Source organism: Parathielavia appendiculata, assembly GCF_033297405.1.
Source record: "Parathielavia appendiculata strain CBS 731.68 unplaced genomic scaffold N657scaffold_2, whole genome shotgun sequence".
NCBI lineage: Eukaryota > Fungi > Ascomycota > Sordariomycetes > Sordariales > Chaetomiaceae > Parathielavia > Parathielavia appendiculata.
Genome location: NW_026944221.1, coordinates 2,922,691 through 2,950,486, shown reverse-complemented (window position 1 = coordinate 2,950,486; position 27,796 = coordinate 2,922,691). Strand labels below are relative to the sequence as shown.

At 55.0% G+C, this 27,796-nt stretch overlaps 10 protein-coding genes across 10 annotated transcripts; 3 read left to right on the top strand and 7 right to left on the bottom strand.

The window, feature by feature from the left end:
• Nucleotides 1–130: 130 nt before the first annotated feature.
• N657DRAFT_641743 (RNI-like protein) lies at nt 131–2,798 on the bottom strand. Its single transcript, XM_062792207.1, has 5 exons — nt 2,646–2,798; nt 2,550–2,588; nt 2,464–2,491; nt 1,586–2,407; nt 131–1,454 (listed from the first exon to the last, which is right to left on the bottom strand). Coding segments are annotated over exons 1-5 (1,854 nt in total). The 5' UTR covers nt 2,648–2,798; the 3' UTR covers nt 131–491.
• A 763-nt stretch (nt 2,799–3,561) lies between these two features.
• On the top strand, nt 3,562–7,620 carry N657DRAFT_641742 (uncharacterized protein). The gene is made up of 3 exons (XM_062792206.1): nt 3,562–3,963; nt 4,132–6,904; nt 6,969–7,620. The coding sequence occupies exons 1-3, from the start codon at nt 3,915–3,917 to the stop codon at nt 7,177–7,179; spliced, it is 3,033 nt and encodes a 1,010-aa protein (XP_062651495.1). The 5' UTR covers nt 3,562–3,914; the 3' UTR covers nt 7,180–7,620.
• On the top strand, nt 7,600–8,035 carry N657DRAFT_224343 (uncharacterized protein). Its single transcript, XM_062786295.1, has one exon. The coding sequence runs from the start codon at nt 7,682–7,684 to the stop codon at nt 7,919–7,921; it is 240 nt and encodes a 79-aa protein (XP_062651494.1). The 5' UTR covers nt 7,600–7,681; the 3' UTR covers nt 7,922–8,035.
• Nucleotides 8,036–9,556: 1,521 nt separating this feature from the next.
• N657DRAFT_687946 (uncharacterized protein) lies at nt 9,557–10,674 on the bottom strand. The gene is made up of 2 exons (XM_062796912.1): nt 10,063–10,674; nt 9,557–9,994 (listed from the first exon to the last, which is right to left on the bottom strand). The coding sequence occupies exons 1-2, from the start codon at nt 10,538–10,540 to the stop codon at nt 9,822–9,824; spliced, it is 651 nt and encodes a 216-aa protein (XP_062651493.1). The 5' UTR covers nt 10,541–10,674; the 3' UTR covers nt 9,557–9,821.
• Nucleotides 10,675–11,762: 1,088 nt separating this feature from the next.
• N657DRAFT_641740 (DUF1793-domain-containing protein) lies at nt 11,763–14,893 on the bottom strand. The gene is made up of 3 exons (XM_062792205.1): nt 14,454–14,893; nt 12,318–14,394; nt 11,763–12,246 (listed from the first exon to the last, which is right to left on the bottom strand). Exons 1-3 carry the CDS (start codon nt 14,619–14,621, stop codon nt 11,999–12,001), a joined length of 2,493 nt encoding a protein of 830 aa, XP_062651492.1. The 5' UTR covers nt 14,622–14,893; the 3' UTR covers nt 11,763–11,998.
• A 350-nt stretch (nt 14,894–15,243) lies between these two features.
• On the top strand, nt 15,244–15,961 carry N657DRAFT_566975 (replication factor A protein 3; the record flags this gene model as incomplete). The annotated part of the gene is made up of 3 exons (XM_062788471.1): nt 15,244–15,393; nt 15,659–15,761; nt 15,894–15,961. 3 exons carry the CDS (start codon nt 15,244–15,246, stop codon nt 15,959–15,961), a joined length of 321 nt encoding a protein of 106 aa, XP_062651491.1.
• An 889-nt stretch (nt 15,962–16,850) lies between these two features.
• Nucleotides 16,851–20,836, bottom strand: N657DRAFT_564349 (uncharacterized protein; the record flags this gene model as incomplete). Its single annotated transcript, XM_062788273.1, has 2 exons — nt 16,851–20,680; nt 20,746–20,836. The coding sequence occupies 2 exons, from the start codon at nt 20,834–20,836 to the stop codon at nt 16,851–16,853; spliced, it is 3,921 nt and encodes a 1,306-aa protein (XP_062651490.1).
• A 1,360-nt stretch (nt 20,837–22,196) lies between these two features.
• On the bottom strand, nt 22,197–23,628 carry N657DRAFT_687942 (FAD/NAD(P)-binding domain-containing protein; the record flags this gene model as incomplete). The annotated part of the gene is made up of 2 exons (XM_062796911.1): nt 23,102–23,628; nt 22,197–23,040 (listed from the first exon to the last, which is right to left on the bottom strand). The coding sequence occupies exons 1-2, from the start codon at nt 23,437–23,439 to the stop codon at nt 22,197–22,199; spliced, it is 1,182 nt and encodes a 393-aa protein (XP_062651489.1). The 5' UTR covers nt 23,440–23,628.
• Nucleotides 23,629–23,690: 62 nt separating this feature from the next.
• On the bottom strand, nt 23,691–25,302 carry N657DRAFT_653867 (uncharacterized protein; the record flags this gene model as incomplete). The annotated part of the gene is made up of 6 exons (XM_062794453.1): nt 23,691–23,746; nt 23,821–23,862; nt 24,174–24,200; nt 24,467–24,506; nt 24,543–25,125; nt 25,202–25,302. The coding sequence occupies 6 exons, from the start codon at nt 25,300–25,302 to the stop codon at nt 23,691–23,693; spliced, it is 849 nt and encodes a 282-aa protein (XP_062651488.1).
• A 1,040-nt stretch (nt 25,303–26,342) lies between these two features.
• On the bottom strand, nt 26,343–27,375 carry N657DRAFT_565588 (uncharacterized protein; the record flags this gene model as incomplete). Its single annotated transcript, XM_062788367.1, has 2 exons — nt 26,343–27,106; nt 27,156–27,375. The coding sequence occupies 2 exons, from the start codon at nt 27,373–27,375 to the stop codon at nt 26,343–26,345; spliced, it is 984 nt and encodes a 327-aa protein (XP_062651487.1).
• Nucleotides 27,376–27,796: the final 421 nt, after the last annotated feature.

Sequence of the window (27,796 nt, the reverse complement as noted above, 5' to 3'; positions counted from 1 at the left end):
ACTCCAGCTCGTATGTCGCGCTTGGCGAGGACGGTCGGCCCAAACCAAAGTGTCCCCAATGCCAACACAACCTAGGAAACTTTACGGGCTAGCAAAAATCGCAACATGGCGGTCAGCGATGTAACAAGTTGGCCAACAGGTCATTGAGCTTGCGAGTGTGCGAAGTCTAACCTTATCCCCACTCAACTGAGCCTGGTACCTCAAACAGTATTCGGCATGCCCAGGTCTAGCAATGCACCAAATCGTTGACACTCCGTACTTGCCAGGGCCGCGGTTTTGCCAGGGCCGCGATTTTGCCATAGCGAGACCCATCATGATGACATCGCAAGCGCATACTCCGTACATCTAGGCCGTTTTCGTTGTTGCGTCCATCATTCCAACCACCTCCCATGAGCAAAAGCAAAGCCACGTACAGTTGCAGATACCAGCAAGCAAGGTCCCGACGAGTTGACCTCGTATCCGTCATAAACTCCTTCGGTTCTTTGACTCCCTCACTGCTCGTCATCATCCCCCTCGATAACCATGCCCCTCGCATTCGGCACACCCACGAGAATTTTTCCCCTCGGTACCCTCACATCCTTCACCTTCATGCACCCAAACACGTTCAGCTCCCTCAGGTTGGGACAAGACCGAAACACGCAGCCCACCACAAAATCCGTCACCTCTTCGCAAAAACTGATCTCCAGCTTCAACATAGCCTCAAAGACCGTCTCGCCGTTGGGCTTGAACACGTCCTCAAACGCGGCGCGCTCAATGTGCCGGCAGGCGTGCACGTTCAGCTCCTGGAGCGTCTTGCCCGAGTGCGCCATGAGCGCGCGGAACCCGTTGGAGCACAGACCGATACCGTCCGGGTTCTCGCGGGGACGCGCCGAGTCGAGCTGGCGGCACTTCTGCAGGTCGAGAAAGACCAGCCCCGGGTTGGCCCAGTTCTTGAACAGCCGCACGAACCCGGCGTCTGTCATCTCCTCACTCTCGGTGATGCGCAGCTTGACGAGCGAGCGGCAGTGCGTGTGGATCGCGTTCAGGACCGTATTGTCCGCGCCGTTGACGCGCGTGAGCGACAGGGTTTGAAGGTTCGCGCCGATCTTGCTGAGGAGGTCGACGTAGGTGTCTGAGTGCAACTCATTGCGCAGGTCGAGGCTGAGGTGCTGGAGGGTCTTGATATCACCGAGGGCAGCGATGCCGCCCCCGGTGACTCGCTGGTTGTGGCTAACTTTGAGCCGGGTGAGTGAGGGGCAGGTGGTCGGCAGGATAGCCAGAACTTCATCGCCGAAGTGTTTGTCGGTAAAGTAGACGCGCAGGGAGCGGAGAGGTGCGCCCTTGTGTTGGAGATATTCTTTCCACTTTGACTCGGATATCAGGTTCGCGCCGTGGAGGTACAGGTCTTCCAACTCGATGTGACGCGACAGGAGGTAGTCCATGACTTGATCCTTGAAGTGAACCGCATTGCGAACCTAGGCCATGTCAGCGGGTTATCCTTCAGATAGAGCTGAGAGCGTGTCTATGAGGGAAACTCGATGTCTCGATCGCTATCGCTCTCCCGGAAACCACATAGGGCATACAACGTATCTAAACAGGCGCCTACCTTGAGCTTCTTAAGACTAGGAACTGTCTGGAAGATACGGATGAAGTCGTCAGCACTGAGCTTGGCGCCGTCATATATCTGGACCTCCTCTGTCGTGGGCTGCAGGAACAAGCTGAGAGTTCTTGCGTCGAGGAGACGATGTTTGGAGAGCTTCCGCGCAATCTTGTCTATGATTAGCGGAGGGAGGTCTCCAAGGTCCTCGGCAAGATCGATGTTCTTCGCGAGAGTCTCAATGCATAGGGTCATCAAGCTCTTGGCACCCAGCGCATATGTGCCATCCAGGATGTTGCTTTGCAGTTGCCGGCGTCGGCCGACTGCCCCGCCGCTGACTCGCTTCGTCTTTTTCTTCTTTGCCGTCTCCTCCTTGTCGAGTTCTCTGCTGCATGGGGTGCAAAGCAACCCTCCGTCCGGACCATTTCGACTATACGCGGTAACCGTGAACCGTGTTCCACAGCTTTCGCAGTTGTCCTGCTGGCCTGGGAGTGGAGCAGAGCGCTGCAAAAGCGCGCGGGCGAGATCATCCTCATCTTCTGAGTCCAGCCCACGCTTACGCTTCTGAAACTTCTTGCTGGCCTTGATCTTATCAATAGCCTTCTGCTCCCGTTTGCGTGCCTCCTCGTCTCGCGAATTCGCCGCTGCTGCCCGTCTTGGACGGCCGGCCGGCGTAGGACTGGCGGAGACGGCCTGTGTCGCGGCCGCAGGCGCTGCTGAAGCTGAAGCTTGAGTATTGCTCCCGTCATGTGCATCAACCTGTTGATTTTCGGCCGCTCTCCGTCTTGTTTCGGCGTCCAGGCGGATTTGATTGGCAGAGATGTTGTGGGACTGATCGAGCACCAGTCAGTAAGTGATAACGCAGCGATAGAAGCGAGAACGCTCACCGCTAAGAAGTCGGTCAAGGCCGACTGCCTGTGTTGAGAATATCGTCAGTCCAAGAAAGTCGTAAGTTTCCAGGGGCAACACGAACGGGCCCATGATACGCCGCTGCTGCCGGGTCTGTCGAGACCTTGAAAATATCTTAGTAAAAGCCATTCTCGACGGATCCCAGTATCGAACAACCTACATGGTGAAGTTCTGAGGGCTGACACTCGTGCTGTCGGCGAAAGCAGAACCTCGACGAGAAAGGGAAATAGAGTGGTGGGTTGGGCGAGAATTCAATGACTTTGAAGACTTGTCCGATCTGCGACACGGTTTGACGCGAGGAGGCGAATTCAATCTAAAACGCTGACGCCAAACCACCTGACCGGAGTGCGCGGTTTAAGATGGCAAAGGCCGGCTATTTTGACAATGACTTAACCGTATCTGGTCATCCGTACATGCACTCGATTTAACCCTGGTGTTTGTTAGTGCGGAACTTAGTCCGTACGTGGTAGGTATTACACCTCATCTTCCTTCACTTTGACCATCTTGTCTCTTCCTTTCTTTCTTTCCTCTTTCCTCTTTATATTTGTATCTACTTTCCTATTTCTTCTTTCACTTTTATCTTCATATTCCATTATTCTGTTTTCTCTTCCTTGTTTTCTCATAGTCCTTCATTTCTATGATCCCACCCATGTCTCGTGCCCCACCATGTGCATTGCTAATGGACGAACCAGGGCTGGATCGTACAAGTGCACAATAACCTGTGAGCGTTGGAGAAGCATCAGTTACGTCGCCCCTTGTACTATAACAGATGAAGTGTAGAATCCAGTAAGCCTCGATAGAGGTGGAGGGAGAATGTGAACAACAAGGGCTTCCATCTACTAGTAGGTTAAACTCATTCGCAGACAGACAAAGCAACAAAGGGGGTCTGCATTGCCCCTGAAGGCGCGGCCCTTGCACACCTTCCGGGAACGAGCCAACCTGCTGTCGCCTCTGCCTGCTGTTGCCTTGGCCTCCAGTAAGCCAGTGCATTAAATTGATCCGAAGGTCACGTGACTTCGCGTTAAGGAAGGCGCGACGCTCGTTCTTTCCCTTCCTGAACTCCTCAGACCTTGTTTCAAAAGCAGGTCCGGGTGGCGAAAAAGTGTGCTCCAGCGCAGTCCTCAGACTACTGATCTTAGGCGCATTTCCTTCTACCCGCAAATTCTCGGTTTACGACTTTGCGTCAAACGAAGAGCCGGCCATTCTCAGTTCCTTCACTGCCACATTACATCTCTGAAGTGCAGAGAGGGCTGCAGCCTGACTTGGTCTGACTTGCTCAATGCACTTGACTGCCATCCCATTTTCTCTTTATTGAGAAAGCGCCAATCCAGACACACCAACGATACAAACACTTTTCTTTCATCAATCACGTCCCTTACAACAAATGAACTTGGTTATGTTTCATAGCCAATCGACGAACTGAAACACCATGGTCAGAACAAGGAGGTCGGCAGCAGCCGATGAGGATGAGATTGCTGGTAAGTGGCCTTGTTCCTGTGTTCTTCGACCGGACTTCCAAGTTTGTCCCTGCAAAGTGACGGTCAAACTGGACAAATTCCAGAGGAATATTCATTGGTGGGAGACGTGAAGCTTGCAGCCCGACGTCAATATTCTTGCAACTGCTAATCCACATGTGCTTCGAGCAGTCGCATCCCCTCAGCTTGATACGCTGAGTTCGGCGAAGCGACTAGGTGCCCAACGCAACCCGTCGAGCGTGACATCCGATTCATCAACGATGTCCACCTCGGCCACACCATCCTTGGGAAGCGGGTATTCGACGCCTCTTACCAGCAACTCTGCGACGCCGACCCCGTTCGCGGCCATGCAGCCGTCTTCGGAAAAGCGGCTCACTAGAATCGAGGTACACCTACCTGCCGCGAAAGCACCTGCAAACCGGACTCTTCGCCAAAGCATCTATTCAATGAACAGCAAGCGCAAGCGGGATTTTGTCAGTGACAGCGAAGAGGACGATTTCTCAGACACGTCCCCTGACGCGGTGCTTGCCAGGAGGTTGCAAGCAGAAGAAGATGCAGCGGCGGTGAGCTCTTCCGCGCCCGTCCCCGCACTTCGCCGCAGCCTGCGAGCGTTGGCGGAGCCGGGTACTTCAGGCGCTACGTGGCCGTCACAGGCAAAGAATGGCGGAGATGGTTCAGTCCCCACGGCCTCACCACGTGCAAAGGGCCCAGGCCGTCTGACAGCCGCACGAGCCGCAAGGTCCGGCAGAGCTCTCAACAAGAGGCGTGTCATCACCATTTCGGATTCGGAAGCCGACGATGGCTCCTCGGCGGAATCCTCTGAGGAGGAAGACAGTGACGCCTCGGTTCAAAACCCGAAAATATCTCGAGTTGCCCTTGCCCGCACATCGACCCAACCGAAGGTGTTGCCTGACCCACCTCAACGGTCGAACGTCAAGAAGGGGAAGGCACCGCCAGCACTGCAATCAGAGGAAGAAGATGATGACGGTTTCTTGGAAGACAACGATAGCGACGCCTCTTTCCCCATTTCCGCTCTCTTGTCTGATGCTAGTGCCTTCTCAGATTTGGAGGAAGGGGCCGGAGATAGTGATGTCGGCGATGGCGGTCAAGGAGTTTCTGAAGACAACGAGGACGATGTGGCGGTTGAACTCTCGGCTATCCAGCTGGCGCAGAGACGTCGCCGCGCCTATCGCACCCCTCTCAACCGACGCCGCTTTAAGAGGGACCGACAACGTCTCGAAGAATATCACCCAGAGCTTACCACTATGTGGAAGGAACTGGAGGACATGCCGATCCTCAAAGCGGGTAGGGCAGAACAGCCCAAGTCCATTTCCCGCCAGCTCAAGCCCTTCCAGCTCGAAGGCCTGGCTTGGATGATGGCGATGGAGAAGACGAAGTGGAAAGGTGGCCTGCTCGGAGACGAGATGGGCCTCGGCAAGACAATCCAGGCTGTTTCTTTGATCATGTCCGACTTTCCGGCCAAGAAGCCCTCGCTGGTCCTGGTGCCCCCGGTCGCCCTGATGCAGTGGATGACGGAAATTGAAGCTTACACGGACGGAACTCTCAAGACACTCGTCCTTCACGGGACTAATTCCAAGTCCAAGAATCTCACGATCAAGGAGTTGAAGAAATACGACGTTGTTATCATGTCGTACAACAGCCTGGAGTCGATGTATCGCAAGCAGGAGAAGGGGTTCAAGCGCAAGGATGGCATCTTCAAGGAGAAGTCTATCATCCACCAGACGGAGTTTCATCGCGTCATCCTCGACGAGGCTCACTGCATCAAGACGCGCACGACAATGACGGCCAAGGCTTGCTTTGCACTCAAGGTCACATACCGGTGGTGCCTATCGGGAACGCCGCTGCAAAACCGCATCGGCGAGTTCTTCTCGCTGATCCGTTTCCTCAACGTCCGCCCCTTTGCTTGCTATCTCTGCAAGCAATGCCCGTGCTCCACGCTCGAGTGGCAGATGGACGAGGACAACCACTGCACGGGCTGCGGGCATGGTGGCATGCAGCACGTATCTGTCTTCAATCAGGAACTCCTCAATCCCATCCAGAAGTTTGGCAACCGGGGCAGTGGTGCCGAAGCCTTTAAAAAACTGCGAATCTTGACGGACCGTATCATGCTGCGCCGACTGAAGAAGGATCATACCGACTCAATGGAGCTTCCCGTCAAAGAGATCAATGTTGAGCGCCAGTTCTTTGGCGAAGAGGAGAACGACTTCGCCAACAGCATCATGACCAACGGTCAGCGCAAATTCGACACCTATGTCGCCAGCGGTGTCCTGCTCAATAATTACGCCAACATTTTCGGTCTCATTATGCAGATGCGGCAGGTGGCGGACCATCCGGATTTGATCCTCAAAAAGAACAGCGAAGGCGGACAGAATATTCTCGTGTGCAGCATCTGCGACGAGGCTGCCGAAGATGCCATCCGGTCGCGGTGCAAGCATGACTTCTGCCGCACCTGTGTCAAGAGCTACTTGAACTCGACGTCCGACCCCAACTGCCCGCGGTGCCACATTCCGCTGTCGATCGACCTTGAGCAGCCCGAGATTGAGCAGGACGAGGCCCTGGTCAAGAAGTCGTCCATCATCAACCGCATCAAAATGGAGAATTGGACATCGTCATCCAAGATTGAGCTGTTGGTGCACGAGTTACACAAGCTCCGCTCTGACAATGCGTCGCACAAGTCCATCATCTTCTCCCAGTTCACCACCATGCTGCAGCTCATCGAGTGGCGTCTTCGCCGCGCCGGCATCACAACCGTCATGCTGGATGGCAGCATGACTCCTGCACAGCGCCAAGCCTCGATCAACCATTTCATGAGCAACGTCGATGTCGAGTGCTTCCTCGTTTCTCTGAAAGCTGGTGGTGTGGCACTGAACCTCACCGAGGCATCCCATGTATTCATTGTCGATCCCTGGTGGAACCCTGCAGCGTATGTTTTCACTCTCCTGACGTGTTACTTGAGCTCCCGAGACTGACACTAGACCCTAAAACAGTGAATGGCAGTCTGCCGACCGGTGCCACCGCATCGGCCAGACCCGTCCGTGTACTATCACGAGACTCTGCATCGAGGACTCGGTTGAGAGCCGTATGGTTCTGCTGCAGGAGAAGAAGACGAACATGATCAACTCGACAATCAATGCCGACGATGCTGCCATGGACTCGCTTAGCCCGGAGGACCTGCAATTCCTGTTCCGCGGGACTTGATAGCGTCTCGCTTGTGGCGAACTCGGCCGGGGGTTTCCTGCTTCTCTCACGCCTTTTGTTTTTGCTTTGTTCTCTTTGGTGCGATTCTACGCTTCCGGCTCGCAAAACTGTATTCGCGTCGTCGGGACGCTGAGATGTTGGGAGCCGATGGATGGAATACCAGAGATACGCTGGGGCTATGGAATCGCGATGGATGGTATAGAGACCGTCTTCGCGCCGCTGACTCGGTTATGGTTGAACTTGATCTGTGTTGGCGCCAGGGGACACAGAAACTGGGACACAGTAGCTGTGACTTTGCTGAGTTGCTTTTGCTGGCTGATCAAGCTATGTGTATATAGCAGAAGCTATCGTATCCCACCACGAACTGGATGATTTGCAAGATTCTTCCATCAAGCCAGTGGAAGTAAGTTGTCTCAGATGCACTTCAACCCTGGTGTATTCGTTAGCGCGGAACTTAGGTCCGGGTATCACACCTCATCTTCTTCCATCTTAATTTTCTTTTATGCGTTCTTTCTTTTTTCTTCGTTCTTCTTTCTCTTCCTCTTCTTCATTATCTTTCTCTTTATCTTTCCTCTTCTCTTGCTTTATCGTAATCTTTACCTTGTTTTTTTCTCTCCCTTGTTTTCGTCTGTTCCTTGATCGCATCTACGTAGTTCATTTTGAGTGCCCTGCCCTGAGCCACGCTAACGAACATACCAGGGCTGGATTGTACAAGCACCAGACATTGACCTCATTGCACTGACAAGGCAGATCCGAGCGCTCAAGTTACTTGAATCCGGAGGCCCTCAAGATTGTGTCTCTTTTAGAGGGGATGAAAGCCTGGCATCAGAAGTTTAGAAACAACTTCCAGACTACCTATTTGGGGTAATGGAACCTCAACTTACAGTTTGGGTTGCTCTCACAGCTCCCTCATCAACGTGCTGCCCCAACCGGTCGGGCTGAATGCGTACCACAGTACCTCAGCCCAGTATGCCCGTATTGGGAGAGGCTTTGCGGCGGCGGGCTCTGATCGACGAGTTTTGTATTTCAATGCCCACCCCTCTTGTAGCTCGACGGTGGTTAGCCCCTTTGGTATAGGGTCCCAACCACCAGCCACACCATGATTCTGCAGCCAACGCCAACACCGTCCCTTTCAGTCGAGGTTATAAACACGGGTATGTACTCAATTGCATACGACAACTGAAGAAGATCGCTGCCTTCGCGATGCATTGTGTCTTCTGAGTCCAGGTGTTGCACCCCGCGTTCATTCCTGGTCCGGTACGCCAAGCCCGGAGAGTTGGCTCGATGGGGTATGATTTACGGATCCGTACCTCCAGAATGGCCCTACATCGGGGAATGGCCCCACCGAGGCAACCCCGACCGACACCCGACTATATAGTGACCTTCAAAAGGCGGTATCTTTCTGCGTGATTTGGCTGGGTCTATTCTGTAGCTTGCATTGTAGGTTGCTGTTGATGCATTGGATTCTGAGCCCTTGATGCATAGGGGCGATGAGTGCCTGCAAAATTCTGGTCGTGCCTGGTTGGGAGGCCTCTAATCAAAGGCGGTTAAGGTTAATGAACCGTCGTCGAAATAAAACATGGGTGTGTGTCGAAAGAAGAACTCGCGATCGATCTTAGCTCCGGCAGCCCCAGCCAGCCGGATCACCCCATGCCACATTTTTGTTGCCAAGCCATGTTTTATCTGTATCCCTTGGGCGATGAAACAAAACGCTGATAAGACCAGTATGTACCTCCATACAATACCTGCAATGATCTCTGCAATTCGGACTGGCCTCTGAAGCCTCTACTGCAAGCATCGACACATCCGCACACATCATGCTAAAATGCGCACTGCAGGATTCGAGAGCGAATGCTAGTGCTGAGCCCAACTTGGCGGAGATAGCTCAGACATATTGCATGTACCAGTCGAGCTCAGGTGTCGCCTACAAATAGGAATGCCAGTGGTGTCCGGGGAACTGCACAAGGGACTGTATGTTGAGCATGCTGGATGACTTGAGATTACGCTTCAGTTTTGCCTTGGCTTCTACACGGACATCAAGCCAGAGCTCCTACCGTACCGTAGGCTGGTGAACACGGGCCGCCTATGACGATCAGCAGTCGTCGCTTGCTCGCCACCAGATCTCAACTTCTACAGCTCAACGCACACTTACCTCAATCCTTCGACATCTCGCCATAATAAATATCCAATCATGACGTACATTACTACCCAAGTATGATGATGTGTGTCAATGCGACAGCAACACAAAAACAAGTCAAATGCCATCCGCCCCTCCATCCCGTTACTGACATCTCAAGACACTACAACCAAGCCGAAAGACTCTACAGTAAGTATCGACTGATTATAATTAAGGACTGAATAACTGAACTTAAGGATCGTCGAACATTAGGGTTTACAGTAGAGGAAAGGTAACCTGACCCAGCAAGCAAATATTCCCATCCAGTTTTATCGTTCCTTTCAACCCACCGCCGGCCGAGATGTACAGCACGATCCGCCCGAAGGCACGATCCGCCGAAGACAGTCGGACCAATCTATACCCAGACACCGACGCCAAAATACCAAACCATATCCGGATCCCAAGCGCCGTAAAGAAGAAGACCAACATGTCCGGTCTCGACCGATCCATGAGCGGCAATCCAATCTCAGCCAAACACCGAAGGTCTGGCACCAGTGTCCCCAACGCCGATCATCGAAAAGTCCGAATCAGTCCACTGTTGGTTGGCGGGCATGGGGTTATAACCCATACCTAGCCCCCCTGCTATCAGGGCGGGGTTTATGAAGTTCTCGATGGGAGGCGGCGGAGGATACGTCGATGCTGAAACGTCTGAGTTAGGGATCCGAACACGAACTCGCCCAGCAGGCTGAGGGGAGTGAATGGCTTACCTTGCACAAAGGCGTTGTTGGCTACCTGCTGCTGCTGCTGCACCGTCCCAGTGGACTGCCCGTTTGGAAGAGGCGGGTATGCCGACCCATCGTTGCCGACGGTTTGACCCATTGGAGAGCCCGCCGAAACACTCGCTGGCGCCGGGCAGTAGGCCATGGTCACCTGCTGGCCCAACGTCGCCTCATTGCTCGCCTGCAGGGCCTTCTTTTTTTCCTTCTCTGCGAGGAAATCGTCCGTCACGGTATCAAAATACCGCCGAACTTTGGCGCCGCCGGGGCAGTTAGTGTGCTCCCTCAACTCGTTCTGTATCGCGATCACCTGATTTGCCAGCTTCACCACATCATCCGTCAGTTTCTTATTCTCCGCCTGGAGCCTCGCGCATTTCTCTTGCAGGACCGCGTGCTCCACCTTCTTTTTCTCGCGACATTTCTTGGCGGCGACCCGATTCCGTTCCCTGGGGTCAAGACCCTTTGCCATTGTAAGCGTCGGTGCGGGTGGTTCGACCGTGGCTGCTTTAGTGTCCCAGCGAGAAGCTTGTGTCACAAGGCTTGTTCTGAATGGTCAGAGTGAGATCGGGCTTCAGATTAGAGGACGTCAAAGGTGAGTCGGTTGGTCGTATATAAAGGTTTGGAAACGCGTCTTAATCAATCGAAGTGGGGTGGGGGTGTATCTACAAAACTTCACATTGCTACATGGCCGGCAGCTTGTCAGAGTCAGGGATATCGTTGCTCTGGATTCCTGCGACTGTGATAGGGGTGCGAGCGGGGGGCTCGCAGCAGATGGCTAGACAAAGGGGACCTCATCGTCGGAGCCGGCTCCCGCTCCTTGCGAAAGATTGTGGGGATTGGAGCTCCTAGGTTCAAGCTATGACTTGCGCTCGTGCTTCCTGTCCATAACAACGTTGGGCATTGCCACGGTCTGACTGCATAGAACACGTTCGATTGACTTCCAGCTGCTTGCAGAGACCCCGAGACATGCTCCACGTGCATATCAGTGACGCTGGGGTGAGAGGCGCAGGAAGATGGCTGCTCGTCAACATTGCGAGTTACGACAGTCAAGCTCCCCCAGAGTTTGAGAAACAATGATGGGCACTGCGGGGCTACCAGAGCTCGGATGGCATTCTTGAGGGAAACCCATGTCTGAGCTAGCAAAGTCGGTACTGTGATAAGCTAAACCTTAAAGGTTATCTCAGTGCTCAGACCTCCTTTTTCTGGCGTTCTACCATGTTCTAGCCTTCGGCTGATGGCTGCCAAGACATATTACCATACATTACCGTTGCGCTACACCGCAGCCCTACGAGATTTACCTAATCCGTATTTGTGATAGGCTGGACCCACATTGGAGCTTCTCGGGGTGTGAATACAAGAGCTCTTAACCCTGTCTAACATGGCCCAACTGGAAAGTCCGAGCGGCTCTTGTACCATACGGTAGGGCATCGAACGTGCCCTTGGGCCCTGTCGTGAGGCAGCATACAGGTTCCTGAACCATAAGAACCGAGACCTGAGGTTACTGTAACTCTTCTTCCATGCAGGGACAATTGTTACAGCATTCTGAACACCTATTCTTAGCAGGTGTCGACCTCAGGCGGCTAGCCGTCTTCGCTTTGATTGGCGCGTGCGTTGATCAAAGCTGGGGAGGCCAGGTACTGTAACTACCGGTACTCAGAACCACAGATGAGAGCCCCACTTGGCAATTCGAGGACTCATTTAGCATTTGGTCGCCGCGCGCGTCCTGCCAAAGGGTTGGAGCTTGCAACACCGCACGACGGGTTCACCGGTAGTTGAACACATTACTACCTAACCTTGGTTGTCTCGATGATACTTGCGCTCCCTGACACGCTCCTGCCCCGCCAGTTACTTTGCGCATGAACCTGATCGCAACCGCGCCCAGGCATCCAGACAACCGCACCACATCATTGCCTGTGGGCCCGCCCCATCAGAGATCGTCCCACCTTAGCCCGACCCCCGCCCCTTGATCCTTCTCCGCCTGCAGCACGCTCTCAACGTCAATGGCAGCAGGCCGTCTCTCGTCCAAGAACCGCAGCGCCTCGACCGCCTTTCCACCGCATGCCCTCTCCAGCGCTAGGAAGGCAAAGTGCCCGCCCACCACCGGCCGCGCCATGAAAGAGATGCCCGGAAACCCGCCGTCACCCTCGGTCTCGTACAGGTCCGTAAATGGCCGGTCTGGCATGCCTGGTTAGCTGCCAACGAAGCAATAAAATCCGGTGTGTACAAGTGGGCAGAAAGACACTTACCGACAACAGTCTCGTTCACCCACCTCGCCACGGCCGTCAGGATCTCGGTCCTCGTCTTGCGGCCCGTGACCGCCGCAGCAAAAAACTCCCAGTCGCTCTTGGTATACAGATGTCTCGAGTCGAGCGGCAAGCCATACTTTTGCAGCACAGCATGGTACCAGTCACTCTGCATCTGATATACCTTGTCGGGGACAAACAGCTGGGGCTGCTGCCTCCGCGCACCATCGCCGCCGTCTGCAATCGGCTTCTGACCATCGCCGGACGCTGACACAGTTCTGTCATGCGCATCCTCATCGTTCTTTACATGGAAACACAGGAGCGAGTCGGCGTACAGGTTATAGATGGTCGTCCACGAGCCATACCACGTATACGACAGCTTGGCATGCGTCTGATCCCGCGAGATGCCGTACTCTTGCCACTTGTCCATGTACTCGTCCGCAATATCCCGGTAGTGCTTTGCATCCTCGTCGTTGCCCACCAGGTCGGCAATCTCGCTCATGGCTCTGATGCCGATGATGCCCTTAAGGGCCAAGTTTGTCTGGTTGGCAAGCCAGCCGGCAAAGTCGTCGGTGCAGAGCTGGTTGTGCGGAATGAGCGATTCCCGCACGAGGTAGCTCGTCCATTGCTTCCACAGTTTGTAGGCCCGCGACAGCCATTTCTTGGCTACTTCGCGGTCTGTAGTGGTTGTTCTGCCGTCGAGGTTGATCCCGTACCTGTCTTTGTACGTTTCCGACTCCTCGGGATAGGGGAGCATTACGGCGTTGCTGCCTGCCGTAGCCTTCATGAAGGCAGGTTCGGTGTCGTAGCGCAAAGCATTGGCGAGGGCGAGGCCCATGATGAGCATGTTGCCGCACTCTTCCACCGGCATGTACTCGTCCTTCCCGTCGGGGTGACCTGTAGCGTTGGGAAAGTGCGCGCCCAGATCGTGCATGCTGTAGTCGTTCGGGTACTGCCCGCTCAACTGGTGTTCCAGGAGTGGCTCGAGCAGGTACGCCAGCCATTTTGGGTTGGTATACAGGAAGAATGGGAACGCTGGGAAGATGACGTCGACGGTCTGGAAGTTGCCATTGGACGAGATTTCCTTGAGAAATATGATGGGATTGTCCGGTGTCCCGGAGAACTGAGTCGCACCCAGAACCTGGCGGGCCGAGAGCGCAGCAATGTCCCGGTAGTCCTGCGAGCCGGAGTTGTAAGCATCCATGGCAAGTGAATCCGAATAGTTCCGAGCTAAGACCGCCGCGGTATGGAAGTCGTCGTAGTGGTATGCGATCAGCTTGTCGGCGTCGACAAAGTAGGATTGCCAGAGCGGCCCCATCGGGGCCAGGCCCTCTGCTCTGGCGAACTGGACAATCGGGTTTTGAACGAGAGCAAACGTGAAGGTGACGCTGTCCTTCTTTCTCGGGCAGCCTCGGCGCGCTCCATCAGCCAACTTGATGGACTTGGAGAAGGCAAACACGGGCTCGTCCTCCATCACTCGGCGGAACTTGTTGTCGACCTCGTTCTTCAACCCTCCCTTCTCAGCGAAGTGCCGGCGCAGGAGAGCAGACGTCCCGCTCTGGTGTTGAATATTGGCGGGGCCAGAAAAGTACATGGCCCCCCACTCGGCCCGATCGGCAAACTCAGTGAAGAGCTGCTCGTGAACCCGGCCCACCTTCCACGACTTGAGGGCCGTGTCGGTCCCGTCCCTCGGTGAGCGGAAAAGCCTCTGCAATTCCCATCTCACCAGGTTGTCCCTATTCCCGGTGACCCAATCGCCGTTGGCGTCCGTGTAGATGTTAACGTTGAGACATCCCTCGACAATGACGGTCAGGTAGGCGGCCGGGATGGACTGCCTAAGCGTCGACGAGGGCGTAATGGGCGACAGGAACGAGAGGGTCAAGCGCGCTGACTGATTCGGCACCCTCCCTAGAATCCGGTATGTGAGATTCGTGGTTGACGCGTCAAATGTTGCGCCGAGGTATTCGGGGTAAACAACTTTGTAGCTCGAATCGTCTCGTGGCAGGGAGTCGTGAGGCCGTCCCAGTAATGGATAGACGGTGGCAGTGTCCGAGACAGATGCCATGACGGAGAAGCCGACCTATGTTACATGTTAGCACCCAACGAAGGTCAATGATAGCAACAGATTAGGCCGCCCACAGGAGCACCCGTCCAGAACATGGGCCAGTTCTCCCACGGCGCATCGCGGGCATTGTACAGCCACGTGCTCAAGTACGGGTTTCGGACGATTAGCGGCAGGACGTTGGGAGTGAGCGTCGACGCACCGGCCACGGCGGCCAGCGCCAGAAAGCTAAAGTCGAATCGCATCTTTGGAACATCAAAGTTGCCGGAGCGATAAAATATCCGAATCGTCGCAGGGGCTCCTCATTGCAGCACGATGACAAGCTTCGCAGAACAAGACGACCCGACAAAGGACGTCCCCAAATCTGAACCAGCACAGCGGCAGGAAAGAAGGATGATAATAAGTAGTTATTGCAACTATATATGTTGAATCGAGAGATAGAATCACGAAAACAGAACTCTATCAGAAGAGTCTCCCGTCATTCTGATCGTCCTGTTACTCCTGTTACAGGCCGCACCGTCAGGCAGGGTTCATCTATCTGGTATCCAATCATCATCGCATTGCCAAAGCGGCCCACACCAGTTACATCGGAGCTGTGTAGTTACCCCGCATCTCGGGGTCCCAACCTGGTGGATCAAAATCCGCCAACAACGCTAGTGTGCTTGGCATCCACTTCTCTCAACTATAGCAATTCTGCTGTGGTCACTTGCCTCGCGTCTCATCAAAGCTCGTTTCAAGCAGAGCGCGGTGGAAATACAAACAAATCACAATCTCCAAGCTCCGTACGCCATCGCCCGCCGCGCCGTAACTCGGTAACTGAACGGCCAAAAGAGAAGAAAGACAGGCAGATCGACAGATTGCTAAACCATGGAAGCAATCGCCAACCCGCGCATCACCTGCGTCTATCTCAACTCGTACGTCGGCAAGAATGTCATTATCGTCGGCAAGGTCATCCAGCTGCGCGGCGATGAGGCTCTCATTGATGCCGACGGCAACATTACAGCTCACCTGAATCGCGTACGTTCTCTTCCGCAGTCCCCTCCTCCGTTCGTCACCAGCCTCCTTTCTCGCCTAACCCCACTCTTCCAACCATGCGGTCTCGTCGTTGGGAATCAAGTTCAACGGCGGATAGAGACGGGGCACCGAGAAGAAGTAGACGAGAGACTGCCCTCCCGCGGACATGGCCAACTGCCCGAGGTGGGCCGGCCGAAAATTTAGACACCGCACATCGGATAACTATCAAAGCTCTCAAACTAACCGCTGCTCACACCACCCGCAACAGGAGGCGCATCTCTCGGCAGGCAACGGAGTCCAAATTATCGGCAAAGTCAATCCGGATCTCTCGATCAAAGTGCTGAGCTCACTTGACCTCGGCACGGGCGTAGGTGAGTCAGTCAAGCATTGCGCTTCCCCAGCTGAGAGTGGCGAGGGCGAGACGTCTGGCAGACTGAAAGCATCCGGACGCTCGCGAGGATCAGGCTGGTCTGAGAAACGGAGTTGCTAACAAAAGTCGGCAGACTATAACTTAGCCAACTCAGTCGTCGAAATTTCACACCAGCACCGGAATCTGTTTTCATACGATTAGACCTAGACTACCTTACCTTAGAGATGCCATAAGAGCTTCGAACAAGACAGCAAGACAATAATACGAAGCCTGACTCAGTCGTGGTGTGTCTTTATCACGCAGGCCCCTGGAAGACCCTGACTGCAAATCTAGAACGACCGGACGATACGCGAAATCGAAGGGAACAGGCAACGGCAGGACGAGGGTGTCGGGCCGTGCACTTTGGGGGTCTCATCCGCCAAAACCCCCCAAAACCCGCAGAGAAGCGCTTCTCTTTGAAGGGTCCAATCACCTCGGGGATGGAGGTCGTTACCAGCCAACATGATGCTTGAAGATGATGCATGTGACATTGTTCATTCTCCGCTCTGCTGTTGCTCTAGCCCCGAGCCCCAGGTGCGCCGATTTCCCTCGCTACTGATTCTATCACTGATCAACTCCGCCGGGTCCATAATTCCGATGTCCTGGATGGGTGTGCCGTCGGCAGTCAATGAACCGGCAAGCCCAAACATGGAAACACCATTGATCCAGACCCCCCAAGTTAGCTCCAAAGTTAGTACACCGACATCATCACGCCTCGGTTACTTTGTCCATTGATGATTCACAATTCCAGTTCATACCTCCCGTCACTTATCGTCGACCAAAGTAAACAAAGTCATGGCCGGTCTTTCATTGACTACCAGTACTGTGAACCAAGCCACTCTTTTCAGCCTCGATTCTTCAGGAAGCCAGAATGAACAGTAGTTCCAGTAAAGATGTTTGCCTGAACAGTGATAACCCGACATGCGACTGGCAACCTATGCTATCAATCAAACAAAACGCTTAACAAGCAACAAAAGAGGCGCTTCACAAAGTCCTGATTCCACCTTCTTCCTCCGCCCAAAGCTCAACCGCTTCTTGCCCCCACAAACCCTCATTGCTGCAACACGCCTCCAAACTGCTGCTCCCCGCCATTTCCATTTCCATTCCCACGCCCACCATTCCTGCTTCCACGCCCCCTCAAAAGCGGCGGGCTACTAGACATAACCAAATCGGTCCCCAAGAAGCTTCCAAAGTCCATCGTCACACCAGCACTACCACCTCCGGTGGCCCCATCCGTCCCACCACCATCACCGGCTTCGCCCCCGCTTGTTGACCGTTCCAAGTGCTGCGACAGAGTGCTCAGATCCAGCTCGGCGTCCGCGCCGCCGGCACCGATACCGCCGTGCCGCGATGGCGAGCCGCCACCAATGAATTCGTTGGCCTCGCTCAGCAGCTGGTGCAGGGTGGCCGTGAAGGGCGAATCAAAGTGCATGTGCGGCATGCTGCCCAGGCCCATGGCGAGCTGGTTGTGCTCGTCCGGTTCCAGTGAGAAATCTGCGTCGAGGTGGTGGTTGTTGCTGCTGCTGTTGTTGCCGCGACGCTTGCTGGCGGATGAAGTGCGCGAGGTTTTGATTGGTGTTCGCTGGAGGAGGTGCTGGTGCGTGGTGAAGAGCTGGCCGGGAGATTTGGGGATGCTCCTGATGGAGCGGATCGAGCGGGAGATGCTCCTAGTGATGGGCCGGTGGCTCGGCGTTGGACGGGTCGGCGTTTTGAACGGTCCCGCGGCGCCCTTGGGAGGCGGGGTGGACGGTCGTCGGGGAGGTGTGCCGAAGAGTTCCTGCTCGAGGTCGTCATGCTCGTTGTTCGGCTGTGGTGTACCCTGACGCCCCGGCTGTCTGCTGTTTTCCTTTCCTGCCGCTGCGCACTTAGCTTCCTGGCCGTGTGTGGTTGGCTGAGTTGTGTTTAGCGAAAGCTCCCCAAGAATCTTGGGCACGCCCTCCCTCCTCGGTGACGGGAAGAGCAGCCTTCTCGTGCTGCCAAGATCATCCTCCTCAACTGCAATAGGGCTGTCCGCAGTCCCACTGCCCCTCGAGTGAGTCGATCCCATAAAGCTCTGTCTTGGGGAGCTCCGCAAGTTTAAATGCTTGTCTTCAACGATTGTTAGGATTTGTTGGCCTGACTGTGTCCCACTCTCCTCAATGCGACTCATTGGAAAGTCGCTGTCTGGGGGTCCGATAGGGTCGGTGGTGAAATAAGCCTCCGACGTGGGATTGACCTGGGCATCGCTCTTTGAGCGAGCCTTCTTGGACCGGGTATTGCCCTTGGGCTCACGCCTCCTCCGCGGTTGATTGAGTCGGGCAGCGTCCTTGTCCCACCGGTCGGGCGGCCGATGAACCTTGAACTTTCCCAGCCATATGCCACAGGGATTGCACAAGAGAGCTTCGGTCCAATTCTTCTTGTCGTCCGTGGTCCCCAGATTCTTTTTGACCATCCGGTACTTGGAAGGCTGCTCGTTTGCATCCCTTTCCAATACCTCAATCATGGTGACACATCCCGGTTTATCCGAGAACTCGTGAAACCCCGGGATTCCGACGTGATCCTGGGTCCAAATCTTGCGCCATGTGGGAGTTTCGATCGCACCGCAGTTACTACAGAATGGCGGCGACTCCCCCTTTTCGATTGCGCTCTCGAGCTTCTCCTTGATGGATTGTTTCTTAACCAGGTTCTTGCTGTATCTTGGAGGGTCGGGATCACTCGGCGGACAAGGAGGCTCAGAGACAACCGCACGAGGTAAAGTCAGAAGCGGCTCCGGGGCGGGCTGGCTCGGCGGCAGCGGCCGGGCTGACGCACTCGGAGTTTGCTGATCCCTTGAAGCAGGCCTCGATGGCGGGTGAGCTGTCGCGGACAAGACAGGCTCCGGGCGTTCGGGGATTGGCAATGGCATCGCAGGCTTCGAGGCCGGCTCCTGCTTGGAAACCTCTGTGTACCCATATTCCGTACCGTTTCCCGTATGTTGCGCCGAACTCACGGCACTGTTGGAGTACCCAGCCTGTTCTTGGGGCGGGCACGGCTGGTCAAGCCCCCCCTGCTCCCCGTTTCCGTTCTGTTGGTGCGCCGAGTTTCCCCGCGAGAGCAGTTCCTGCTCTGGGTTGATCGGATTCGGAGCTGTGTTTGACCGTTTGAGTGAACGGCTCGACGGTTTTTTGGGCGCGGGCTGGGGCAAGGCTACAGAGGACTGTCTGTTCAATGCCTTGGCTTTACCAGCTGGGTTAAAAATGCTGGTGGTAGGCAAGAGCTCTGGGGGCCCCGGGTTCACCTCGTGAAATGGGAAGTTGGATGGCTGCTGCTGTTGCGGTTGGGCGCGGGAGTTCCTGCGGTGGTCCGGTTTTGCCATCGGAAGGCATGCAATAGGCAGCATTTGGTCCTCAGTTTGCCGTTGTCGGGGGCATTGGAGCATGTCCTCGTCGTCGAAAAAGTCCTCAAGGCCACCGCTCATAAATCCAGAGTCGAGTGGAGGTATCGGCATGGAAGGAAGGACAGGACTCGACGCCGGCGGGCTGGACTGAATGTAAGTGGACGTTCGTGGCACAGGCGGTGATGAGTTTAGGTCGCCAGTACTGTCTTCTGGTGAATAGCCGTGGTCGGGTGATTGCGCGACTGAGTCTGCGGGCGACCTGGCATCCTGGCTCTTGTTCCGCACCGGTTGCCTGCCTAGTCCGGACTGCTCCATGCTCATCGCGGACTCGATCCTCGCGTTCTCCATTGCTCTCCTCATCTGCTGGTGGTGTAGTAACTGCCCATCTGGGACCGGCGTGGGTGCCCTTGGAACATCCTGGAGGTGGCTCGCAGCCGGCCCTTCTACTCCTGCACCAACAGGTCGCATGTTGCGCAGAGAGCCCGAGGTGCTAGCAGTCACCCTCAGGGAATCTGGGGCAGCACCAAATGGCGCGATCACGCTGTACTCGGTCTTGGTGACTTTGGCCCGTTTCTTTTGCGGCCCTTCATCGCCATCGGTGGCTTCTTCGACTGCCGACGTGTTCCCGGTCTCCACGGGCCTCTTCCTGGGCCGTCCTCGAGGCCTGCCGGTTGGTTGTTTGCTCCGCGATCTCGACGCAGGTCGTGAAGGGCGAGTTTGTGGTGCAGCTTCAGTAGGATGTGGAGGAGCAGCCGGCGACGGTGCGGTGTCTGCGGAGGTTTGTGGCCGCGGAGGAATCGGCGCTACACTGGAAGTCCTGCTTGTGGGCGGAACGGTAACGGGAGGCGGTACGTTGGCTGGAGGTATGCTCGCTGGTCGAATCGGCTGCTGGGGGTAGTGATCACTCCTTACTTCCACTGGCCTATTCTCGCTGCTCGGGGTGTTGTTGTATTGGGCAAGTTGTGCTGGAGCCAGTGCGGGTGAGGACACTGCGCTGATGTTGCAGGTGTGCCCCAGCATCGGATTGGACTGAATGAACGAGTTCCATTCTGATGCCGTCTCGGCAGGGATCGAGGCAGGCCGTATGCCATTCGCGTGCTCCGTGGTGGGAATCTCTGTCCGTTGGGAGATCCTTGGGACCGTGGTGAACTTCAGCTTCACCTCCAGCACGTCCCGGCTCCCACTGTTGAGGAGCGCAAGAACATTCCTCGTGACGCGTCCCGTCACTAATTGTTGTTGGTTGTGGTGAGGACTGCTCTGCGGGTTCATAGCCCACGATAACAAGCCCTGCCCAACCAAGGGCACATCTAGTTCGGAATAGTCGTGCGCATACACGCTGTAGTCGTTCTCTTGCTGGTTCAATATTTCAGGACTGCTCAGGGACACGGCTTGAAGGCAGGTGCGGAGGTCTGCCACGCCAATTGTGGTCTTTTCGTCGAGTGCTATCGTGGGAACCTGGAGGATATGGGGCCATCGCGCCAGGCAGTGCACCTGGTTGTCGCGATCGAACGAGTAGTGGACCTTCACTGCAAGCAGCATCGATTAGAGGGCTACGGACGGCGTAGGTTTGAAGGCTTTCAAGTAAACTCACGTCCCATGGGCCTCGCCTGCAGACCCAATTCTTGCCCGCCTGCTGGCTGGGCAGCCGGCAGATGTGGTGAGGGCGACCAATGTTCCGCCATCTCGATATTCTGACAATCGTCCAACGCGCCGCGATTTACGTCAAAGTCGATATCGCGGAGAACGACGACGATGAGGTTGTGGATCGGTGGTGAAGTCTCGGAATGACGAGACTGTGAAATTGACAGAGTAGTATTAGTGTGTAGGTTTGATTAAGGTGAGAAACTGAGGAACGCGAACGAGAGAGATCTTGACCTGCAAGGCAAGTACCTTACCTGAGGCTGTGGGTCCCGGGCGCGTCGTGGTTGAAAGGCGCGTCCCTGCCGGAGGCGCGACGGGTTAATTTCAGAATGGGTCTTAGGTTAACCTTAAGGGACAAAAGGGCAGCCGAGAACAGAGAAGAAAGAAGCACAAGAAATGACACTAAATTTGCTCAAACAAGAAAACGCTTTCGACTTACACAATCCTCCAAGCTACAGCGCGTTGAACGCGCTCTACCTATTCAGAGCAAGGTACGGATACTTAGCGCGGTTGCATGTGCAGCTGTTTTTGGCGTTGAATCGTGATCTTGGCGGCCAGGGATGACGAAGTGGAGCCGGGGTCCCCACTTCGGTGCCAACCACCCCGAGGCCCTACGATTCCAATCCAGCACGCCCAGAGAGCACACAACTCTGTCACAAAGCTCCCTTGTTAAAGCCGAACAATTGCTGGCCAGAAGCGGCCCCGAATATCGTTGAACTTGGGACAAATTTTTTGCAGAGGTGTGCAACTGCCGGGAGCCGCGACACCTTTATATACCCCTCCGAAACCCTTCCATCCTCTCCAGGCTCAGGTAACAACAGCCTGCCCCGCCTTTCAACGCCTGAATCATCAAGCAATCCGGTCTTCAAGTTCCCAACCACACATCGGCATTTTGAAGCGGATTCGAGTCTCTCTTTGCCAATCCGATCTCTGGTGTTCAATTTGCCAACCGTCACTTGCTGCCTTGTTTTACCCAACCAACCTACAACCCCTGTTCCACCTCCAGATTGGCAAAACAATAGTTAACATAAGATAGTGTCAACGATAGGGTACGTTATCGGTTGAAACGAATCGACTTTCGGCGAATCAAGGTTTCTTGTTCGTTATTTTATTATTCTTTGCCTTTTCTCTCCTTGTCCTCTTTCCTTTTCTTTCCCATGTTTTATTTTTTTCCCCTTCATTTCCCTCCTCCTCCTGCTCTTCATTCTATCTACTACTTCCTCGAGATACAAAGGGCTAGAAGCGACAAGTCACCGCGATTATTGAGAGAGAACACGGAGTAACTATCCAACAAATCTTTTGCTCTATTACGGTAGGTATTAATTACTCGCATACTGATCAGCATACATAGCTCCCTACGCTGGCTTGCATCCAGCCTCCATCAAGCCCGCTCTCTCCAATTCACCAGTCTTTGACACCAGCCGTCCTCTCCCCCCTGACGAAAGCGCCCGCGTAATTCGTCCCCAAGTGCTTTCCCTTCAGCATGGTCACCAACCAACTCCAGATTTTCCAGTTCCCCATCTGGCCCGTCCCCTTATTCGGCCCCAGCGTCGCCGCAAACACAACCTTGTCCGCGGGCTTGTACTCAGCCACTCCCCCTGCTGCACCGCCCTGTCCAAGCAGGCGCGCCTCGATGAGCTTGACGACGTGCACCAGCTGCGCATCGGCATGCACGCCCTGCGACTCCTCCAGGTTTCTCGCGTCGCCAACCACAAATATGTCGGCGTGTCCTTCGGCGCGGAGGAAGCGCGTCTGCTTGACAAATCCGCGGGTGTCGAGCATCGATGGCGGGAGGTAGGAGGTGTTTGGGACGATGCCGAAGGTGGGAATTACCAAATCGACCTGCAGGGTGGTCTTTTCCGAGGTCGAGGTGTTGGAGATCGTGACGGTCTTGCTAGATGGGGATGGCGTGGGAGAGAAGGTCACTTTGGCGCCTGTGATGACCTTGACTTTGAGGCGCTCGAGTTCCTTTTTGGCCGTTTCGCGCACCTCGCGTCGGAATTTAGAGCTGAAGGGCAGGTCCTGGTCGCAGATGAGGGTGATCTGCTTCTTGCCGGTTACGCCGTATGCTTGGCCGAGTTCGCCAGCGACTTCGACGCCTGTCGGGCCGGCTCCGGCGACGACAATGGACTTGGCGGACTTGATGCGCTGCGCCCAGCTGTGCAGAGCCTCCTTGGTCTTTTCTGTAGAACCGAGGTTCTTGAAGGGCATCTCGCTCTTGAAACTGCTTCCGGTGGCGATGACTCTGAGATGGGTGTGAGTGGGTCTTGGTGGGCTCGACGGACTTGGGATCTAGATTGACTTACAGTTCGTCATACCGGATCGTCCTCGATGAGCCATCATTTCCGCGCACCTCGACGATATTGGAGGCTGGGTCTACCCGTTCGGCTACCCCTCTCACCAGCTCATATCGATCCGAGGGGTACTTGGCAAATGCTGGGGCGAGAGGGAGAAAGAGTTTATTGTCGTCCATCAAGCCCGGCAAGATCCCGCGCACGGCGGCGACATTCCAGTACATATGCGTGTTGGGAGCAACAATTATAACTTTGAGGCTCTCGACTTTGGCAATCGTGTGTTTGAGGAGGTAGTGGGCGATTGGGACGCCCGTGTAGCTGGCACCCAGGATGACGATGGTTCTTACCATGATGATGAGACGGCTGGTGAAGGTTGGAGTCCAAGAACAACTGCGGATGAAGCCTCATTCTTGACCATATATATCTAGGCTGTATTATACCCCCGTTACCTAGCTTCTTATCTGTCAGTCGCCTTCGACACTGACATCTTTACCAGAAAGTGGTTGTTGCTCGAATAATCATCATGGTGTCATCCGGAGACAAAACCCTAATACATCCCGATCCCGACCCGACTGTTGATATGATTAGTCAGTTCATCTTTTCAATATTTGAAAAGCCCCAACGAAATGTCGCCGGCGGCGGTGACTTCTTGGTAGGCTATGATCAAGTCCCAAGTAGTCTTCCGCGCGCTGGGACAATACACGCGCGGTGGAGCAAACCCGCGCGCTGACCGAATCCGGCAATTTTCACACTTGGCGGCCTGTGTAAGTGCACTGGGGAGAGGGCAAGCCGACGTCTGCACTCACGTAGCACACAAGGGCCAACACGTCTCGGCCTCACTTTACTTGCTTCTAGTCTCTGGAAGATGTCAACCGCATGTGGCTTTCTATACTCAGCGCAGTTAACGGTTTCACAGACAAACGGCTTCGGACCAACAACGCGGCAGACCGACGCTCCTTGCTGCTGGAACTCTGATTGATGGTAGTGCTCTCTTGGGTGAGGGTATCGCATGTTGTGCACTCCGAGTGGCTTTCGGTATCTGAACACGTACTCTCGACCGAATTTGGTCTGGGTCACTTCGTACCTATCTTTCCTTCTGTTCTCCGAATCTCTTGTCACTGGCTTCCAGAACACAAATGATCTTGGTTCAGCTTACGAGAAGACATGGGCAAAGAGCGGAGCATGCCCTGAATGTGAGTATTTAGCCATTTCTCAACATGCAGCTTACTCTGAGGAGCGGACCGAGCCAGATAGGTGGTATGTTTGAATATGCGTGCAGGAGCAACTGCAAGGATCTGCGCATATCAAGCCGGGATGGGTAGACGAGAGACCACCAGAAAAAGCAACGAATGGCCCCGTCTATTACCCCAGGATCACCATCCCAGCCACCACCGCCCCAGCCATCACACCCCCAGGCCTCACCACAGGCCCCCCCCCCCCCCCCAGAAACAACCGTCTGACTAGGCCCGTTCCCAACCACGGCTCCCGTCCCAATAGCGCCAGCACCGCCGGCCGCCCCGTTGCCCGCAGTCCCATTTGTGACCGACACCGGCCCAGGATTCGTGACATTGTACGAATTCCCCGCGACAATTCGCCCTTCCAGCCCGGCCCGTTCCAGCACCGGCTCTGCGTCGAAACCCCTTCTCGTAGTAGCCGCCGTGCGCAACACCTCGGTCCCCTCCTCCGTGAGCCCGCTCGTGTCGACCAGGATCTGCGTGTACCGGTGGCTGAGCGCGATCCGAGCGGGCGGGTTGGGGCTGAAGTACGGGACGATGGCGGTCGTGTTTGATTGGTTGTTCTTATGGAGCAAAAAGACTTGCATTGTTCCCGAGCTTGTGTCGAGTTGGGTCGCAGTGGTGGACGGGGTGAGGCCGGTTTGCATCCAGTGCAGGAGGGTGTTTGTTTTTGGGGGGTTGTCGGTCGGGATGTCGAGGTCGATCATCATGACGGCGTAGGAAGTGCCGTTTAGGCGGGTGAGGGTGCCGATCCGAGGCTCAGAGGTGGTTACTGGGAGATTGTTTGAACGTGTGGGGTTTCTAAGGGGGTGAGGGAGTGGCTAGCTTACCGCTTCTGCTGATAAGTGCCCCGTTGAGGGCCGCAAAGCCGTCGTACTCGACGATGAGGTCCGTTTCCGAAGCAGGCTTGAATCCAGCTGGTGTCCTGGCCAGCACCGTGATATCCGCCGCCAGGGCGGCGAGGCACTTACAGGCCATAATGTGGGCAATGAAAAAGGGAGGCAAGTCCAGCAAGGCTAACCCTCCACTAAAGTAATAAAGTCCGACAAAACGGAAATCAGTTAGGCGATGCAGGTGAGCCGTCAACGGCCAACGAGCCTCTCTAAACAAGGGGTTTGACTTGAAAATGAGCAGCCGGGCAACTGGTCCGTTGAACCTCATCTGCAGGGCCGGTCAGTCTCAGGACGGCATCATTGTTATACCTCACCCTGCCCTTGCAGCGGGATCTCCGTCAAGCTCTCGGAAGTTTCACATGCTGTAACAGCCTTCCGGCCGAGCCACGTCATTCCCAATCAGCATAGCAGACGCGGCCATGCAGTTAGTGACTTTGACGATTTCTCATGGTTAAGGATCTGCCGGATAATTTCGGAGATAAGATCAAAATGGGCTGGAAGAGCTCGACTACTTAAGCTTCAAACAACTTCTCGGTAGTTCAGCCGATTGGACTGACCATGGCTGTACTTCCTATTTCCTGCCCCTCACTCGGTACGTAGCCGGTACTGAAGGAAAAGGGACGTTTACTTGAACCCGGCTTGAACTGAACCAGGGAGGTACAAGAGGAGCGCTTGACAATGCCCGGAGCCGAGTTCGTCCTTTTCATCTTCCAGGGCGTGCCAGTTATTCAGGCTTCTGGTCGTGCTGCTGGTTTCTGCGACCGCCAATTGCCAGTCATACCCAGACCGACCCGGGAAAAACTTATTCCCATCATTAAGGAGCCGTCAGCCTCTGTTGAGTGCGAAGGTGGAGGGTTCCGGCCCAGGGAGCTGAGGTCCTTTTGGGTGTTCCCGGTCTTGGCGCATGAGATCAACCCCCACACGCTTGAGACACCGACCTGACCAAGACTGTCGTGGACCTCCAAGGTTGGATGACGACGAGTTCCCAAACAAGGGCTTGTAGTTCCGATCGAGATCTCGGGCCGGTACCTAACAGTAGCGCTGGCCTGGTGTTTCAAGAAGAGGTAGTCCGCCGACATGACTTCTGGCTCCAAGACGCGGAAATGGAGATCCTGTCAAAGGTTTTCACGCTGGACGCCTTCGATTGAACAAGCCGAAAAACCGCCTCTCCCTAACCTCAACCGTGTACGGCTTCAGCGGGAACATAGGGCGAACGTTATATTCGTCAGCGTCCGGATCTTTGGGTGAATAATGCATCATGGACCGCCACTTCCTCTCGGGAATTTCGCCCAGCTTGGTGCTGTCGGAGGAGAATGACAAGATGGATATCCTGTTGGGCACCGCCGTCTTGGTCTTCGAAGCCTCCGGACTCTTCGCACTCGATCTCATGACTTGAGAGGTCTGCATCTGGGCCTCTTTCTCTGGCGAAATCGGTGGAGGCGCTGACGAAAATGGTAGGCTTTTGCGTGCCCTTTCGGGTTCCCCCTTGGTTGCCTTCTTTGTGCCCTTGACCCCTTTCACAGCGAGCGGGCTTTTCTTACTCGGTGAGCCCTCTCGCTTGGGTTTCTTCAACGGTTTGCGAGCAGTCAATGATTTGTGAGTAGCAGACCCGGCACGCGACTGCGATTCGCGTTCCCCTCGAGACGAAAACCCCTTGGAAGATGCTTTGGTGGACGGCGAGGCTACCGAGATTCGAGATGGGCTTGCCAATCGGCGGGAGAGGCCGTCGATGGCCTTGATCGCCCCTGTCCTCGAGGCATTCGATAGAGACATGAGCGACCGGTAGTCCAGGTCTAAACTGTGTTGTCGTTTTCCCGAGAGGTGGAGAAGGCTTCTGATGGCGTTTCTTAGCCTTTTAAGTATGCGGTCCAGGGCCGTGATGGCTCGGGCTTGTTCAACGTTAGTAACTTAAGGAGCCATGAACGTAGCCAGGCTTACCGTCGCCCTCTTTGAGCCGGCTGCCTGCCTCAGATAGCCTTGCCGAGTAGGCTCGTTCCACCAGGGAGCGGTCGGACCTCAAAGACTTGCGGAGCCGTGAGTTTTGATGCCGAGCATCCAGTGAGCCATTGTCTTGTCGGGTCTGTCCGAATGCCTTTAGGAGAGATATACAATTGGCATACGTTTCAAGCAGCGTTTTGATACTGTCGCCGAAAGCCATGATTCGTTCAGCCTCACGAATACACATCCCAATGCAGCCCAGCGCAATGGTGGAATTCATTGCGAGTTATGTATACCCCTTACGCACCTGCGGAAGGCACCGTTGAAAAGGTAGCTGAAGCACAGGATGCGGGGTTACACTGGCACATCCTCGCCCATGTGCATTGGAAGCCAGTCAAGCTTCGATCTCGTAGTCGCCGAGCTTGAGCAGCCTGTGGTTACAACGGCCAATCGCATATCATTTTGCACGATGATGCTCAATGAATGGTGGCGGGCTATTGGACAGCTGGCGATCTCAATTGACAGCTGGTCATACCAGGAGGGGCGGCCAGCCGCCATTCCGACATGGCAAGAGCTGCGAGCTTCTCTCTTGCACGTCAGAACATTAACACTTCGATTCTTATCTACTAGCTGAGAACTGT

Bases quoted from the DNA above. Each gene is read 5' to 3' on its own strand.
- N657DRAFT_641743 (XM_062792207.1), bottom strand. The intron at 2,408-2,463 runs GTGAGCGTTCTC...GTGCTCGATCAG, and splicing joins CCTTGACCGACTTCTTAGCG to TCCCACAACATCTCTGCCAA. The intron at 1,455-1,585 runs GTAGGCGCCTGT...GACATGGCCTAG, and splicing joins CTAGTCTTAAGAAGCTCAAG to GTTCGCAATGCGGTTCACTT.
- N657DRAFT_641742 (XM_062792206.1), top strand. From the start codon at position 3,915: ATGGTCAGAACAAGGAGGTCGGCAGCAGCCGATGAGGATGAGATTGCT. The intron at 3,964-4,131 runs GTAAGTGGCCTT...TGCTTCGAGCAG, and splicing joins CGATGAGGATGAGATTGCTG to TCGCATCCCCTCAGCTTGAT. The intron at 6,905-6,968 runs GTATGTTTTCAC...ACCCTAAAACAG, and splicing joins CCCTGGTGGAACCCTGCAGC to TGAATGGCAGTCTGCCGACC.
- N657DRAFT_224343 (XM_062786295.1), top strand. From the start codon at position 7,682: ATGCGTTCTTTCTTTTTTCTTCGTTCTTCTTTCTCTTCCTCTTCTTCA.
- N657DRAFT_687946 (XM_062796912.1), bottom strand. From the start codon at position 10,540: ATGGCAAAGGGTCTTGACCCCAGGGAACGGAATCGGGTCGCCGCCAAG. The intron at 9,995-10,062 runs GTAAGCCATTCA...CAGACGTTTCAG, and splicing joins CAACAACGCCTTTGTGCAAG to CATCGACGTATCCTCCGCCG.
- N657DRAFT_641740 (XM_062792205.1), bottom strand. From the start codon at position 14,621: ATGCGATTCGACTTTAGCTTTCTGGCGCTGGCCGCCGTGGCCGGTGCG. The intron at 14,395-14,453 runs GTGGGCGGCCTA...CATGTAACATAG, and splicing joins TGTTCTGGACGGGTGCTCCT to GTCGGCTTCTCCGTCATGGC. The intron at 12,247-12,317 runs GTAAGTGTCTTT...CAGGCATGCCAG, and splicing joins GGTGAACGAGACTGTTGTCG to ACCGGCCATTTACGGACCTG.